Source organism: Salvia hispanica, chromosome 2 (assembly GCF_023119035.1).
Source record: "Salvia hispanica cultivar TCC Black 2014 chromosome 2, UniMelb_Shisp_WGS_1.0, whole genome shotgun sequence".
Lineage (NCBI taxonomy): Eukaryota > Viridiplantae > Streptophyta > Magnoliopsida > Lamiales > Lamiaceae > Salvia > Salvia hispanica.
Genome location: NC_062966.1, coordinates 35,910,239 through 35,923,648, shown reverse-complemented (window position 1 = coordinate 35,923,648; position 13,410 = coordinate 35,910,239). Strand labels below are relative to the sequence as shown.

The 13,410-nt window shown below is 36.7% G+C and overlaps 4 protein-coding genes across 4 annotated transcripts; 2 read left to right on the top strand and 2 right to left on the bottom strand.

Annotated features, from left to right (window-relative positions):
* Window positions 1–1,057: 1,057 nt before the first annotated feature.
* Window positions 1,058–5,670, bottom strand: LOC125208340 (peptidyl-prolyl cis-trans isomerase CYP65). The gene is made up of 12 exons (XM_048107929.1): window positions 5,509–5,670; window positions 5,266–5,416; window positions 5,124–5,186; window positions 4,933–5,036; window positions 4,047–4,138; window positions 3,881–3,970; window positions 3,707–3,782; window positions 3,243–3,610; window positions 2,324–2,580; window positions 1,940–2,228; window positions 1,493–1,606; window positions 1,058–1,380 (listed from the first exon to the last, which is right to left on the bottom strand). The coding sequence occupies exons 2-12, from the start codon at window positions 5,388–5,390 to the stop codon at window positions 1,171–1,173; spliced, it is 1,788 nt and encodes a 595-aa protein (XP_047963886.1). The 5' UTR covers window positions 5,391–5,416; window positions 5,509–5,670; the 3' UTR covers window positions 1,058–1,170.
* Window positions 5,671–6,372: 702 nt separating this feature from the next.
* On the top strand, window positions 6,373–8,193 carry LOC125204467. The gene is made up of 4 exons (XM_048103130.1): window positions 6,373–6,603; window positions 7,322–7,463; window positions 7,602–7,672; window positions 7,756–8,193. Exons 1-4 carry the CDS (start codon window positions 6,424–6,426, stop codon window positions 7,981–7,983), a joined length of 621 nt encoding a protein of 206 aa, XP_047959087.1. The 5' UTR covers window positions 6,373–6,423; the 3' UTR covers window positions 7,984–8,193.
* Window positions 8,194–8,840: 647 nt separating this feature from the next.
* Window positions 8,841–9,453, top strand: LOC125203996 (60S ribosomal protein L26-1). The gene has a single exon (XM_048102535.1). The coding sequence runs from the start codon at window positions 8,895–8,897 to the stop codon at window positions 9,333–9,335; it is 441 nt and encodes a 146-aa protein (XP_047958492.1). The 5' UTR covers window positions 8,841–8,894; the 3' UTR covers window positions 9,336–9,453.
* Window positions 9,454–10,293: 840 nt separating this feature from the next.
* Window positions 10,294–13,227, bottom strand: LOC125208626 (mitochondrial outer membrane protein porin 2-like). Its single transcript, XM_048108279.1, has 6 exons — window positions 13,046–13,227; window positions 12,876–12,943; window positions 11,414–11,524; window positions 11,241–11,327; window positions 10,952–11,160; window positions 10,294–10,856 (listed from the first exon to the last, which is right to left on the bottom strand). The coding sequence occupies exons 1-6, from the start codon at window positions 13,092–13,094 to the stop codon at window positions 10,550–10,552; spliced, it is 831 nt and encodes a 276-aa protein (XP_047964236.1). The 5' UTR covers window positions 13,095–13,227; the 3' UTR covers window positions 10,294–10,549.
* Window positions 13,228–13,410: the final 183 nt, after the last annotated feature.

Genomic DNA, 13,410 nt, shown 5'->3' with positions numbered 1-13,410 from the left:
ATAATAAATATACTACTTATAAACTAGTAAATAAAATTTATTTCCACTCTTTAAATTTTGAAGATTTACAATGAATGCATTGCTTTTCTAAATGAATTTGAGATCTTAAAATTATCTATAGTTAATGCTATACTAAGCTTCAATTAAAGTATTAATCCTGACGTTGTAATGCTACCTGCCCAACTTTCAGTTTCAATAAGATTTAATTTTAAATTAGTACTTTTTGTCCTCCATATTTTCTATATTTTGAATTAGTCGGTCTAATTAATAATATTAGAATATTATTATTATTATTATTACTACCGTGGAGGTCATTGGATTCTTGTATATGAATACTTTATCCCGTGCTCAACAAGTACTAACTAATTATGTCATTTTCAAAGTACATATATTGTTAACAACTTAACATATCAAATTTAGTCATTGATAAATCGGCACAAACATGGAGTCCAAAATTATCGAAAAATATTCAAAGTCGGCATCAATATATATGATGATTGATGACTTTTTTTAATAAATATGGAGAAGTCTATGTTTATAGGAAAAAATATCAAATGATGCAACGCGGTTTAGGAATCAAATATAATAAATGTACAAAAAGTGGAAGGGAATTTCCTACTACAAAATTGACCACTTTATTGATTATGTTATTCACATCGTTGTCATCTAATTCACCACCACCATTGACTGTTGACTCCATTTCCTTCGCCATGGGCCATGGCTTCAATACAATCTTATTCCGACTTGATACACATTTTATGAAAAATAACAGAATTTAGTGAAAAAAAGAATTTTATACTATATGTATTAATTTATAATACCAAACTCTTTGATTTGAAAAAATAAAGTTTAATGTACAACATATGGATCGGTATCGAATACATGGTGAAGATGATGTTTTGTCGGGAAACGCCATTAGATTAGACATAGCTCACCACCATCAAGTTCTAAACCTTGAATTTATGTCAAAATATTCTCCTCGGACCCGGAAAAGCATGGACTAAAATTTCTCAAAGTATGGGCACGAGCACGGACGACACGAACTTGAACTTAGGGATATACTCATTTTGTTGCCCCAAAATTCAAAACTCAACTATCAAATCGTACATACATTGTGGTGCCTACCATAGCCAAGATTTTTTAACGTCTCTTGTAAAATAAATACAAATCTCACCAAGAAGAAAAATCCTTAAGTTCGCCGCGTGACCCTCCCACCTTTCTCTTCTTCCCAACGGACCCCGATGGCAAATCACCATCTAGAGGAGCAGCAGAAGATGCAGGCTGAGTGATCCTTGCTTTCAAGTACTTTCCGACTCCACTGCCAACGGCAGGGGTATCTGAACTAGTAACTGGATTACTGTACCATGAGCCGATCTTTTCCTGGAAAGTGTTTGGTAAGGTGTTAATAAGATAAACGCAGAAATGGATGTAAACTTGGAAGGCAGATAAACTAGTAGAACTATTATGGCCATGTCAGGAGTCTAAAACTTACATTATCTTCATCCTTGACGTTATTGTCTTCTTCGACTGTCTTCCCTTCCTCCTCATCATCAGATTCAGCGTATGGGTTGACAAATACATCAGCACTTATAATCTTGATCTCTTCCTGAGAGTGTGACATAATAACACAAATATGAAATTAGAGGTTGGCCAAGATATCAGGGGAACAAAGAATTGGCGACTACATTAAGAGGAAAAAACGTGAAAGATGGAATAATTTGGAGATAAAAAGTTACCAAACAAAAAATTCCACATTGTTATGACACTAAAAGAAAATCTATGAGGACTTAGAACCAGTATCATAAATAGAACTGGATGAGAACCGGGTGGAGGGTAAGTATAATTCCAAGAAGTTCCATGACAAGATTATTTTGATGTAAGTTCGCAGTAAACTAACTACCAAAGACGAGAAATAGAGGAAAGGTGGTAATGTACAAACCAGGGGTCGATCATCATCATCAACAGGTACTTTCTCCATTGCTGAAAGCGTTGTCAAACCTCCAACAACCATTCCAAAAACGGTGTGCTTAAAGTTCAAATGCTTTGCAGACTTGTACAAGATGAAAAATTGTGAACCATTTGTATGAGGACCGGAATTTGCCATGCTAACAACACCTCGTCCAGAATGAACCAACTTGGAGTTGAGTTCGTCTTTGAAGGGCTTTCCCCAAATTGACTCACCTCCTCTCCCAGTTCCAGTAGGATCACCACCTTGAATCATGAAATTTCTATTTACAGGGATAACAATAGTCAATGTCAACATCTTCATTAAAAACCATCAAAATTTCTTATATTGAGCTTGGAGCAAATAAGGTTCAAGTACCTTATACTTCTGTGAAAAGCTATTCCATTATAATAACCACGCTCACAAAGCGTGATGAAGTTTTCACATGTCCTTGGAGTGATGTCACAGTGCAGCTCAATGTTCAAATCACCGTGTGTTGTTTGCAGCCGTGCATAACCCTTCTTCTTTGGATTTTTCTCAACTTTAACATATTCGTATTCATTTTTAGTCACAGGATCATAAGATGTAGAAGTGAAAGATCGTGAAGCAGCGCCAGATGTGAAACGACTTTTAACCTGAGAATTATCGAATAAACAAATCAAATGAAAAGCTAACAAAATAGAAACGGGCCAGGGAGAAAAGAATATAACAAAAATATATCTCATGAAAGCAACCTAATTTAACATGCCAGAGTTTCGTAAGTCAGCAGAATTATAGTAGGATGCCTTTAGTTGACAAAATTAAGGTGATTTTCACCAACAAAATACTCAAGAAAGAATAAACCATAAATTACAACCATTTCAATTCTCATATCAACTTTAAGCTAGGGTGCTTAAACCCTAACAATTAACATAGTAGTTTGGATCACTAATATGGTTTCCTACTCTCATACTTATCAAGTTTCAGTACAAGTGACATAGATTTGGCTCTCTTCAGATGGACTATACCCGTAACTGTCCAAGGCTTCAAAAATGATCATGTTTTCCTACAGAATACAGATAACATAGAGAAATGCTAACAAAGAAATTTTAGACAGGAATCCCTTAGTATGTACAATGTACTATGTTCCCAATAAGCCATATATTTGTGGCCAATTTATCCAACAATTATATGAGCCAATACCTAGATATCACTAAGCAAGCAACAATTGCTAGTAATTAAGAACTAAGTAAGACTTTTCAGATACCTTCTATATGAAAGTAGGATCAATATTAAAATTACAAAATAAAAAACTTACCAGCTTTGCATTCACCGGAGTCCTCTCCCCTGCCATGTGCATCGCTATGCGAGCAGCAGTTTTATTACTAGCATCAGACCTTGCAGCATCAGCGCTTCTCCCATGGACTGCTGCAGATGCAGCATCTACAATACTGAAGCCCTGCTTGGGCTTGTCCCCATTCTTTGATACATTGTCATCCTTGATACGTGATCTAGCTTCCAAAATGGCTTCAAGAGCAGCAGCTCTTTCATCCCTTGCCTTGCTTCCTCCTCCACCATGTAGTGCTATCTCCTTTGCCTTTTCAGTTCCAAGTTCCTTAAGCATTTGCTTTATATCCCCAATAACATTTATGTTGTAAGACGGGTCAGATTCCATTTTCTTTGACTCTGTCAATCAACAAGTATGATTATTTTCAATTATTATAAGTTATGTGATAGGTAGAATACTAAAATTGAAGCAAATTTTGAAGGTATGCAGTTCACCTTCATCATCAATTTTTAAGTTCTTCTTGACATGATCGAAATCCACAAGAGCCTTGGTATCCAGTGCATTAGGATTCTAGACCAAAGAAAATGAACACAAATAAATAACTCACTTCCACAATTCAACTATGCATGAACCACAATCATAAATAGAAGGATGAAATGGATCCTTACTTGAATAGTTATAATATCTTCTCTGGAGAATGGTTCATCAGTGAGAAGCTCCTTCCAGTTCTTAGTTTTGATGTTTAACTCCTTAATGGCCTGAGCAAGCAACAGTTACAAGTAATGAAATGACTATACAGTTAAGAGGATAGTCACAAAAAGGACTGGAAAGTACCTCGTAACAGAACACATTTCCAGTGGTTTTAACAGCAACTATGTGCGTGAACTCCGTAAAGACTTTATTTAGGACAGGGCAATGATACTCTCCTACACAAGGGAAAATTTGTCAAAATCCACTAAAGCAAATGAAGCAATTAATGCATAGATTATCAATCAGGCATAGTAATGCATTAGCACTTGAAGAATAAATTACACTCCCTTCCTCCACAAAAACTATAGAACATTGGATGAGCACACAATTAAAGAAAATAGTTGGTTGATTTACTTTTGAGTAGATAAAAGCGTATTACTAAGAGTCCTGCTATATAGAAAATGTGGGTGTTTAGCAGGTTGAAATATAAAGTAGAGTGAGGTGACAGGTGTGCGGTCATGTTTAAAAAAGGAAAGTGCTAGTAGTTGTGCTATAGTTTTTGGGGATTGAGGGAGTATCTATTAAGTTGCAGCGACTCTGGAACAGTTCTTATGAATCTGAGACTGGAATTCTTGATGAAAATATGTTATAGCTGCATCATCAACGAAGGTTCTTCGTGTGATTGAAACAACATCCAGAAAACAATAATAGGTCCATGTGCAACTACAAACTTTTAATTTTCCAAAAAGAAACATACAGTAACTAATTTTAGCTGCTTTTATGCATATTTCTCCCTGATGATTATCGGATATAACTTCTCCTATTTGAAACCCCTAATCTTATCTACTCTAAAAGTCATATTTCCTACATTATCAGTGTCAAGCATCAGACAGCTCCTATCCCATATGTATGATATGCGGAATCAGAAATACTAAGAGCCTTGGCTGAGATGAACAGATGACATAAGCTATTCTCTTATTTAAATTAACAATAAAAGTACTATGAGTTTCAAAAATAGCACACCAAGTACCTTCTTGATTCTTGTGAAAATTGAGTGGGATCAAATCCTCCTTCTTCAAGGGCGCTCCAGTTACTGGATGTCTCCCGTACTTGTTGATATATGGCATTATGTGCCTACGTTCAAAAACCAAAAAATCAGCACAAACATACCATCAATTTCAACAGCAATTTCACTATCAAAAAACAGTTGAAATCACTAACATGATGTCAAATACGTTGCCATCTGAAGTGCAAACGGGGACTTCAAACTGCGTAAACGTGAGTCTGCATCAGAAGTTCATAAATCAGTTCACTAATTATACAGAGCGAGAAAAACGGACAAGGCAAAAGTTAAAATAGCTACGCGCAGCAATAGAAAGGAAGCCGTTTAAACGGGGCTAATTCTTTGGACTTGGCGCCGCCCCACTCTGTGGCCCACTCCGTTTTCGTGATGAACATCCGATCCTTACTGTGCTGTTTTTTCCCCATTTTTGGAGTTGAATCGGTCTCAAAATCTGGTCGATCAAGGATTAGGTTAGGATTTCAGAGAATACAGCTGGAGACTAATAGAGCTCTAATTCGAATGCTTTGAGAAGAATATCCTCACCGAATGACTGCTAAAAGCTGGGGCGGCGGCCGGAGATACGGCGGAGCGGCGGCGAGATCTAGCTGGTGGTCCAATTTTGGTAGCCCTAAATTGTTCAGCACTTGTTTTCCTCGTCGGAGGGAGAGCGAAGCAGTTCTTCTACAAGATTGAAACGATAACTAAATTTAGTTGAATTTATAGTTTATTTCATAATTTTCAAATTATGTGAACTGAATTTATACTACTACTATCATAAATAATCGATTAATTGTAAAAGAATCAGTTTTATGAAACAATTGCAAAATTTAGTAAATGTTATTACTCCTTCAATCCCATTAAAAATGAAATATTTTCCTTTTTTTAATTATCTCATTAAAATGAAATATTTCCTAAAATAAAAATAACTTTATCTCTATTTTTTATCTCTCTTACTTTACTCCCTCTTCATCAACTCACAAAATAATACTCCATCCGTCCCACAAAATATGTCACACTTGTGGGACGACACGAGATTTTAGGAGGTTTTATTTTGTGGGTTAAATTAGAGAGAAAATATTAATTTTATATTCATGTGAAGGAAATTTTTTTCTAAAAATGGAAATGTGACATCTTTTGTGAAACAAATTAAAAGGAAAAGTGTGACATCTTTTGTGAAGACGGAGGAAAGATTACATAAAATCTCGTGCCGATTTCCAAATGTTTCAATTTAAATGGGACGGAGGGAGCAGTCTTAAACATTTTTATTGAAGTTTTGTTTAATGCTGGGGCAAAATTACATTTTCATAGAAATTTTGCTAAACATGTAGGGGCAAATTTATAATTGTAGAGAATAAAAAGAAAATGTCCAATTCTATAATTGGGCCTGGGCCTGATGGGCTTAGTTTACAGATTCAAAATCAGAGAAAGAAGACTTCGCCGCCGCCGCACAGCCTCAGTATGGGTGGTGGTGGCGATCGGAGCAGCTGCAGCAGCAGTGGGGAGGAAGACGGAGATGCCGAGTGGATGGCAGCCATAAACTCGGTGATCTCCTCGGAAGTGCACGCCTCCAATGGCGCAGCTCATCAACAGAAAGATGAAAAGCCCAAACCCAAAGGTCTCAAGCTTTACCAAATCAAGGTACTCGACGATTTGTCAAGTTTCTAAGCGTCAGTAGGAAAATATTGTGCATATTTTTTGTCAAATTGGAGTGTAATCGGTATGATTATGCTAAAGGTTGGGTTTTATCATTTTTTTGTTATTGAAAATTGATGAATGTTACTTTTCCTATTTGTTTAGTGATTTGGTAGAATGAGCCTCAGCTTGAATTTTTGCACATGCTTGATTATTACTCCAGTTGCTAGTGTATAAATGCAGGGTGATTTGTTGTGGTTGATCTTAATTAGAACCCTTTATTACTCCATATTTCTAGCTGAGTGGGGTTTATCTATCTGTTAAACTCCTATTCGACAATAACCAAAGTAGAGAAAAGCTTGATATCTTTGCAATTCACCTTTTTGAAAATTGGAGATGCATCCCTCAATTCTAAAGCATGGTTCTTGGAAACATATACGCCTCATGCGTTTTGTTTCCAATGTTTTTGTTGGTGGCTTAGATTGAACAACCTTAATGCATCTGAAATGGCTGCTCGATTTCTGCTCTCTGTTTGATCATCACTTGCAATAGTTATCTCTGCCAAGATTTGGATTATGCATTGTTTGGTCGAAGCTTGTGGTCCATGTTTTAAGATGATGGAAGAGATTACATGAGTTAGAAATTACAGATTGCATGATACTTGGAGTTGGCACTGAATGATATGCCTTTAATGTGTAAGTGAATGACGGGTTCACTATGCCAGGCGGAAAGGTTACTGGATGACCTCTTAGACAAGACTATAGAAGTGGTCAGAGCTCCTGTTGTGGAGGAAGATCCAGCTCCAGAAGATGCTGGAGTTCGTCTTTTCAGAACTGCTCCTCGTGGAATAGTGTTTGATAAAAGAGGTAAGAACATGCCAGCTTGTTGTTATTAGAACAATGCCAATCAAACCACAGCTGAAATCATCTGATTAATGGCACGATATTTGTTTCTTTTCTTTCTCTAATGCAACTTATTTCCCCATATTTGTTCCACGTTACCAGAAGAGCTACGTGGACCGAAGAAGAGACCAAAAATCATTCCTGGAGAAGAGCTGGATGAGAAATCAAAAGAGGCATGCACATATACATCTGTTGTCAACTGTTTGTCTTTTTTTGTTGTTCCATGCTTCTAAGTATATTTCTTGAGTTCTTGCAGTTTAGGAAGCAACTTAAATCAGTAGCTGTTGATGGAGTGGACATAATTGCTGCAGCAAGTACACGGCGCCAGAAGACCTTAGCTAAACGCGAAGCTCGGGAAAGTGCTGCCTTGGCAGCAGCAAAACGAGAGGAGGAGCGCGTGGCTGAGTTGAAAAAGATTAGAGGAGAAAGATGGCTTCCTAGTATAGCCAGAGAAATGCGGTTAAATGCTCAGAATCGAAGATAGTTTATCATGGCCATCGATGTGCTGCTAGACTATTTCTCTCTCTTCTGGTCTGGTGAATTCATATGGTTGTGATATCATATTTCATCAAAGTGGACAAACTTTCATCACATGGTGATAGAAGAAGAAACAAGCCAGTTTACTAGTACTCTAGTAGACAATATATTGAGTTTTGGTATGATGACCTTTATTTATTTATACTGGTGCCTTTTATATTTGCCTTTTGGGGCTCTGCATATGTTAATTGAATTGTATTTTCCTCTAAATATTTATCAAAATCTGATTTAGCAACCAACTTTAAAATTTACTTATAAATTATCAAACTATTGTATTATACTACTCCTAGTACTAACCAAATTATATAATTTCATTTGTTTTACTTCCTCCCATCTCGTTTCTCCTAATGTTTTCCATTTCATCTTATTTTTTCTTAATATAAACCATGATTCAACAAATAAAAATTTAATTTAGTATCATCCAATGTCTCTTTTACTTCTTACAACTTGTGGCTTCTTTTTGGTCTGGTCAATGTCCGATAGCTTAAATTTTTTCATAGCTGCAAAATCAAATGAAATCAATAGCTTTATTGTAAAATTATAATAAATCAATAATTTTTGTATTTTTTAGGAAAAGTTTAAAGTTTGTATGCAAAATCATAACTCTTGCCAAAATTTATAGAAATTTTCAGACAACTTATTCTCGTTGATACAATAATTAAAAAATTGAAAATATATAATACTCCATGAACTTAATCACAACCGAAAGAGCCCAATTAATTTCAAGGCCCAAATCAAGAGCTAAGGACCCAAATTAAACGAGTCAGAGTCCAATCAAGCACTATAAATAGTGAGAGCCGATTGCAAAAACCCTAAACCTAAAAGCTCGAATTCCCCCAAATCTCAGTCCCAGCCGCGATGAAGTACAACCCTCGCGTATCCTCCTCCCGGCGCAAGAGCCGCAAGGCTCATTTCACGGCGCCGTCGAGCGTGCGCCGAGTGCTGATGAGCGCGCCCCTCTCCGGCGACCTCCGCTCCAAGTACAACGCGCGGTCGATGCCCGTGCGCAAGGACGACGAGGTGCAGGTGGTCCGCGGCACCTACAAGGGGCGCGAGGGCAAGGTGGTGCAGGTGTACCGCAAGAAGTGGGTGATCCACATCGAGCGCATCACCCGCGAGAAGGTGAACGGATCCACCGTCAACGTCGGCATCCACCCCTCCAAGGTCGTCATCACCAAGCTCCGCCTCGACAAGGACCGCAAGTCGCTGCTCGACCGCAAGGCGAAGGGCCGCGCTGTTGCCGACAAGGATAAGGGCACTAAGTTCACTGCTGATGACATTATGCAGAACATCGATTGATAAGTTTCGATCTAATTTGAGCTTTTTATGTTTAATGTTTTTTATTTCGGGCAAAAGGCTATACTTTTGTGTATTGGATTTTGTTTTTGAATGCAATTCTCATAGTTATGCATCTTAATTTATCGCTTTATTATTCTGCTTTTTCGATAAGAAATTTATGGTGTTTGAATTGTTCTGTTGGTACCTCGTTTGGAATTTCTTTATGCATAAAACGTGTGGATGAAACAGTAGGTTTTGTGTAGACGTTTAATTCGGTCATGTTTTGATCATTGATGATAATTTCCAAAATCCTCGTGTTGGAATAATAAAACACAAATTTTCTTCGTTTTTCGTTTGTAGTTCCGTTCCTAGGTTATAAATCGAAGCCCAATTAATGGAGTTAAATGATTTTTTTCTGTTTATTTTTGTCAAAGTTAAGGATTCATTCATACTCTTCTGAAAACACTTTTAGCAATTTTAAAATTTTCTTTACATTTCGATTGTAATGTCTAATTTTGATCACAATGCAATAGTATTCCTAAAAAAGTACTCTAAAAGTGATATTTACTTACTCAATTTTTCTACTTTAAATGCAATACAAAAGTAGGATTTAAGATTTATTTGCTTCTTCAAGTCATACCTAACAATTGATTAATTATAACGCATAATCACATAAATGCGATTTTGAGCATGAAAGAGTCGCAAATCATATGGTTAATATAACGAAACCTATAGTTCAATAAAATGTGAGCATAAATTAAGGCAAAGGGGTGCATTAAAATGAAAACATCTCTTAAAATAAAACCATACCATGTTGTAATTTTAACACAAACTCATAAATTAAATCATAGAATAAAAAATGTAAAAGAAACGTGAAAAGTGGTGAATTTAAAAGAAATTGCAGAATTCTGATATAAATGTATTAGCAGAATGGTAGTAGTAATAAACAAAATTTGACAGACTAATAAAGATATCCCAATGAAACCAAACTTCATTCTCATTTGTTAAAATCAGCAAAAATAATTGAATTTAAATGGAGTAATACTTTTTTCATGTCAAAAAGCCTCAAGAAGGAAGACAGAAGGGTGTTCAAAACCCACAAAAACATCATAGAATTTCCCCGTGCATCAATGCATGATAATATGTCAACTGCCGGGAACAATACATTTCTGAAACTACTTATTTGGCAACTTTTTCCGATGCAACCCTAAAAAAGTTCAAAAACCAGGCAGCTTTCATGGCTTAAGAGCGAGCGACACACCAAATTTGGGAGTCTTGTCCAAGGACTTTGTGTCGAATTCGCTGGAGAAGGTCACAAGAGACTTGCGAATGACCTCATGCTGCAAAGTGGCCGCTAGTGTACCGTGATTATTAAGCTTCACTTTCACTAGTGTCAGGCTGTCAACAGCACATGATCCTCCTACTGTGAATGTGTTCTGGTTTGTGGAGAATTTTCGGGTGATTTCTCCCACAGCAGCACTCCTTTTAAATTCATCAAGGTAGTGAATGTATGATGCCTTTATGGTATCTCCCTTATCACCACTACATTGACAACAGAGGTGCACAAATTTTCAGTTTTCAAAGAAACAGAGCAAACTATTTTATAGTTAAAGCCATCAATGCATGTAAAAGCTTACAGAATCACTGAAGCGGATGAATCTGGTTTTGTTACAGTGATGCCAGCCGTATATTTCGTTAACTTTCCAGAAGCAGTTTCATAACCTGCTTCTGCACCCAAAGCAAAGGTGGGAGTACCGAGGGTGACTGAGAAATCAAGTGGAGGGGATTGGTTCAGACCAACAGCTGCAGTCAGGGATGCATGAGGATGGAAGTACTGAAATTCTAGCTGTATAAGAAAACAGAGAATATATTAGTACAAAGAAACATCTGAATGTCAAATTACTCAGAAAAATGGGACTACAGCACCTTTCCAGACTCATAATTGGGAAATTTCAGGTTGGCAATGGTCTTTGATGAGGGAATAATATCAGCAACAGTGAAGGTGGCTGAGATCTTTTCAGGAATAAAAAAAGAGAGATAAAGAGTAAGTTGCAATGAAGCAGGATTACGTGAAGAAGTTAAGAATTAATGTTACATACATTGGACTCGGTATCAACTTTCACATCAGTAAAAGTATTCCTATATGCATACTGAGCTGCCACATCACCAGATGAATAACCTCCTCTTTTTACTGTGGATGTTGTGAGGGCCTGAATTGATAAAGTATAATAGAAATTAGATTTTCACTTATGGAACAGAGAATTCACGTGAGAGAAATTGACATTGTAATTGCACAATAAACCAAAACAACAATTAACTGCATAACTAGACCAAAAAAGAGAGTACAAGATACTATATCCATCTAAAGCAAGAATTAGAGGAGTAGCATATTGAAATTACAAACAGTTCATGTAAGATATATATATATATACAATCACTAGCAGTGTTTAGTCTGATATGAACATTCAATATTCAGGAAATCTCTAAGGAACAAAGCACCTGTGGATTAATTGCTATAAACAGATGGCACAGATTCTACAAAAGGAAGATTTTGCAACAAAATATTAGTAATTAATTTCATGAGATAATTGGTAATTCATTCCTTTGATCCTATCATCCTAAAACCTTGTGCGTCTTACTTGACAAACTTATACGACAGACATATAGCTGCATACGTGCTAATTAAAACTTAAAACCAATTTTAGTAAATTTTTCAAACAAAAATTGGTTAAGGAACATCCATATATAAGTGACTCACCAACATCCAACACTAGTGAATCGAGAAAATCATCCCACAGAAGTCTATAGAAGCACAGAGCTACAAACTCATTACAACATCACAAACATTGCGACCATGAATATACCATGAAATAACTGAAGAAACAGGCACCGGATAGTAAACACAAGAGCTTCAATGGGATAAACTTACAATACTAATGGAGTCAATTAACAAAAGGCGTATATAAAGCAGAAGGGACACTGTACTTCAAAATACTATACTTCAGATGACAAATTACAACATCCTATCTTTGATCATTTATGAAGCAAAAGTGAGAAATGATCGCTGCTCATAGATAATGAAACCTGAGTGCGTTGGGGGGAACTTAAAAGGTCTGGCCTCGTTCAAACTCTTAGAGCCAAGTCAGAAATATGTGGAAATAGAAGAGCCTAACGGAAACTTAGTGCGCTTGATTGTTAGATGAAATATCCACAGTAAACTAGTATTTAGTATTATTTGACCACAGATACAGCGTTGTATTAACTACTCCATTAACCAGTTTATCATTGACAATAATCATAGATCCAGCACCGAATAAGCCTAGGAAATGTTTCCATGGGGTTGATGATTTCCTACATCCAATCCCTTTATTACTAATTCTCTTATTTTCTACAAGGTCGACTGATACCGAATAATTGAAAGTTGAAACCCTAAACTACAACCAGCAATTGATAACTTCTCAAATCGGCCGGATTAAACAAAACACGCTAATCTGCGATGCTGATTCAAACTAATCCTACACACGTCACATTCTGAATTCAAAAAGCTGTATAAAATCGTACCACTCCAGATTCGCTGTAGGTGGAGACGGAGAATTTGTGATCCGATAGATAATCTCTAGTCAGCAGATCTACAAATCAACATCATATAAAATCAACAATTATTGAAGGAAAATAAAAAAAGCAAACGAGTATCACAATAAACCAAAATGCCGGATCCACAATCACTAGACCTCTGGCTTTCTTGCCGATATCTGTGAAGAGTCCCGGTCCCTTGCTCATTTTCAGTTCTTCTCAGCTAATTTCACAAATCAGAAGCGGCTGCGAAAAGCGAGAGCGAATCGAGAACCCTGCGAACAGAAATGGAGGAGGTGAGGAGGATTTGGAGGGCTCTTTTTCGTGGTGAAGGGCTACTGTTGATGAATTTTCCAAAATTGAAAAGGATTTTGATGGGACAATCTCGACCGTTGATTTATTGGTATTCGACATCGACGGCCTTGATCTCGTCAAATAGTAATGCGAATGAGATGGGTTGCACAACGCAGCCAGGTCAACGTTATTAAATCAAATAGTAGCTGCTGACATGATTCTTTTTAAT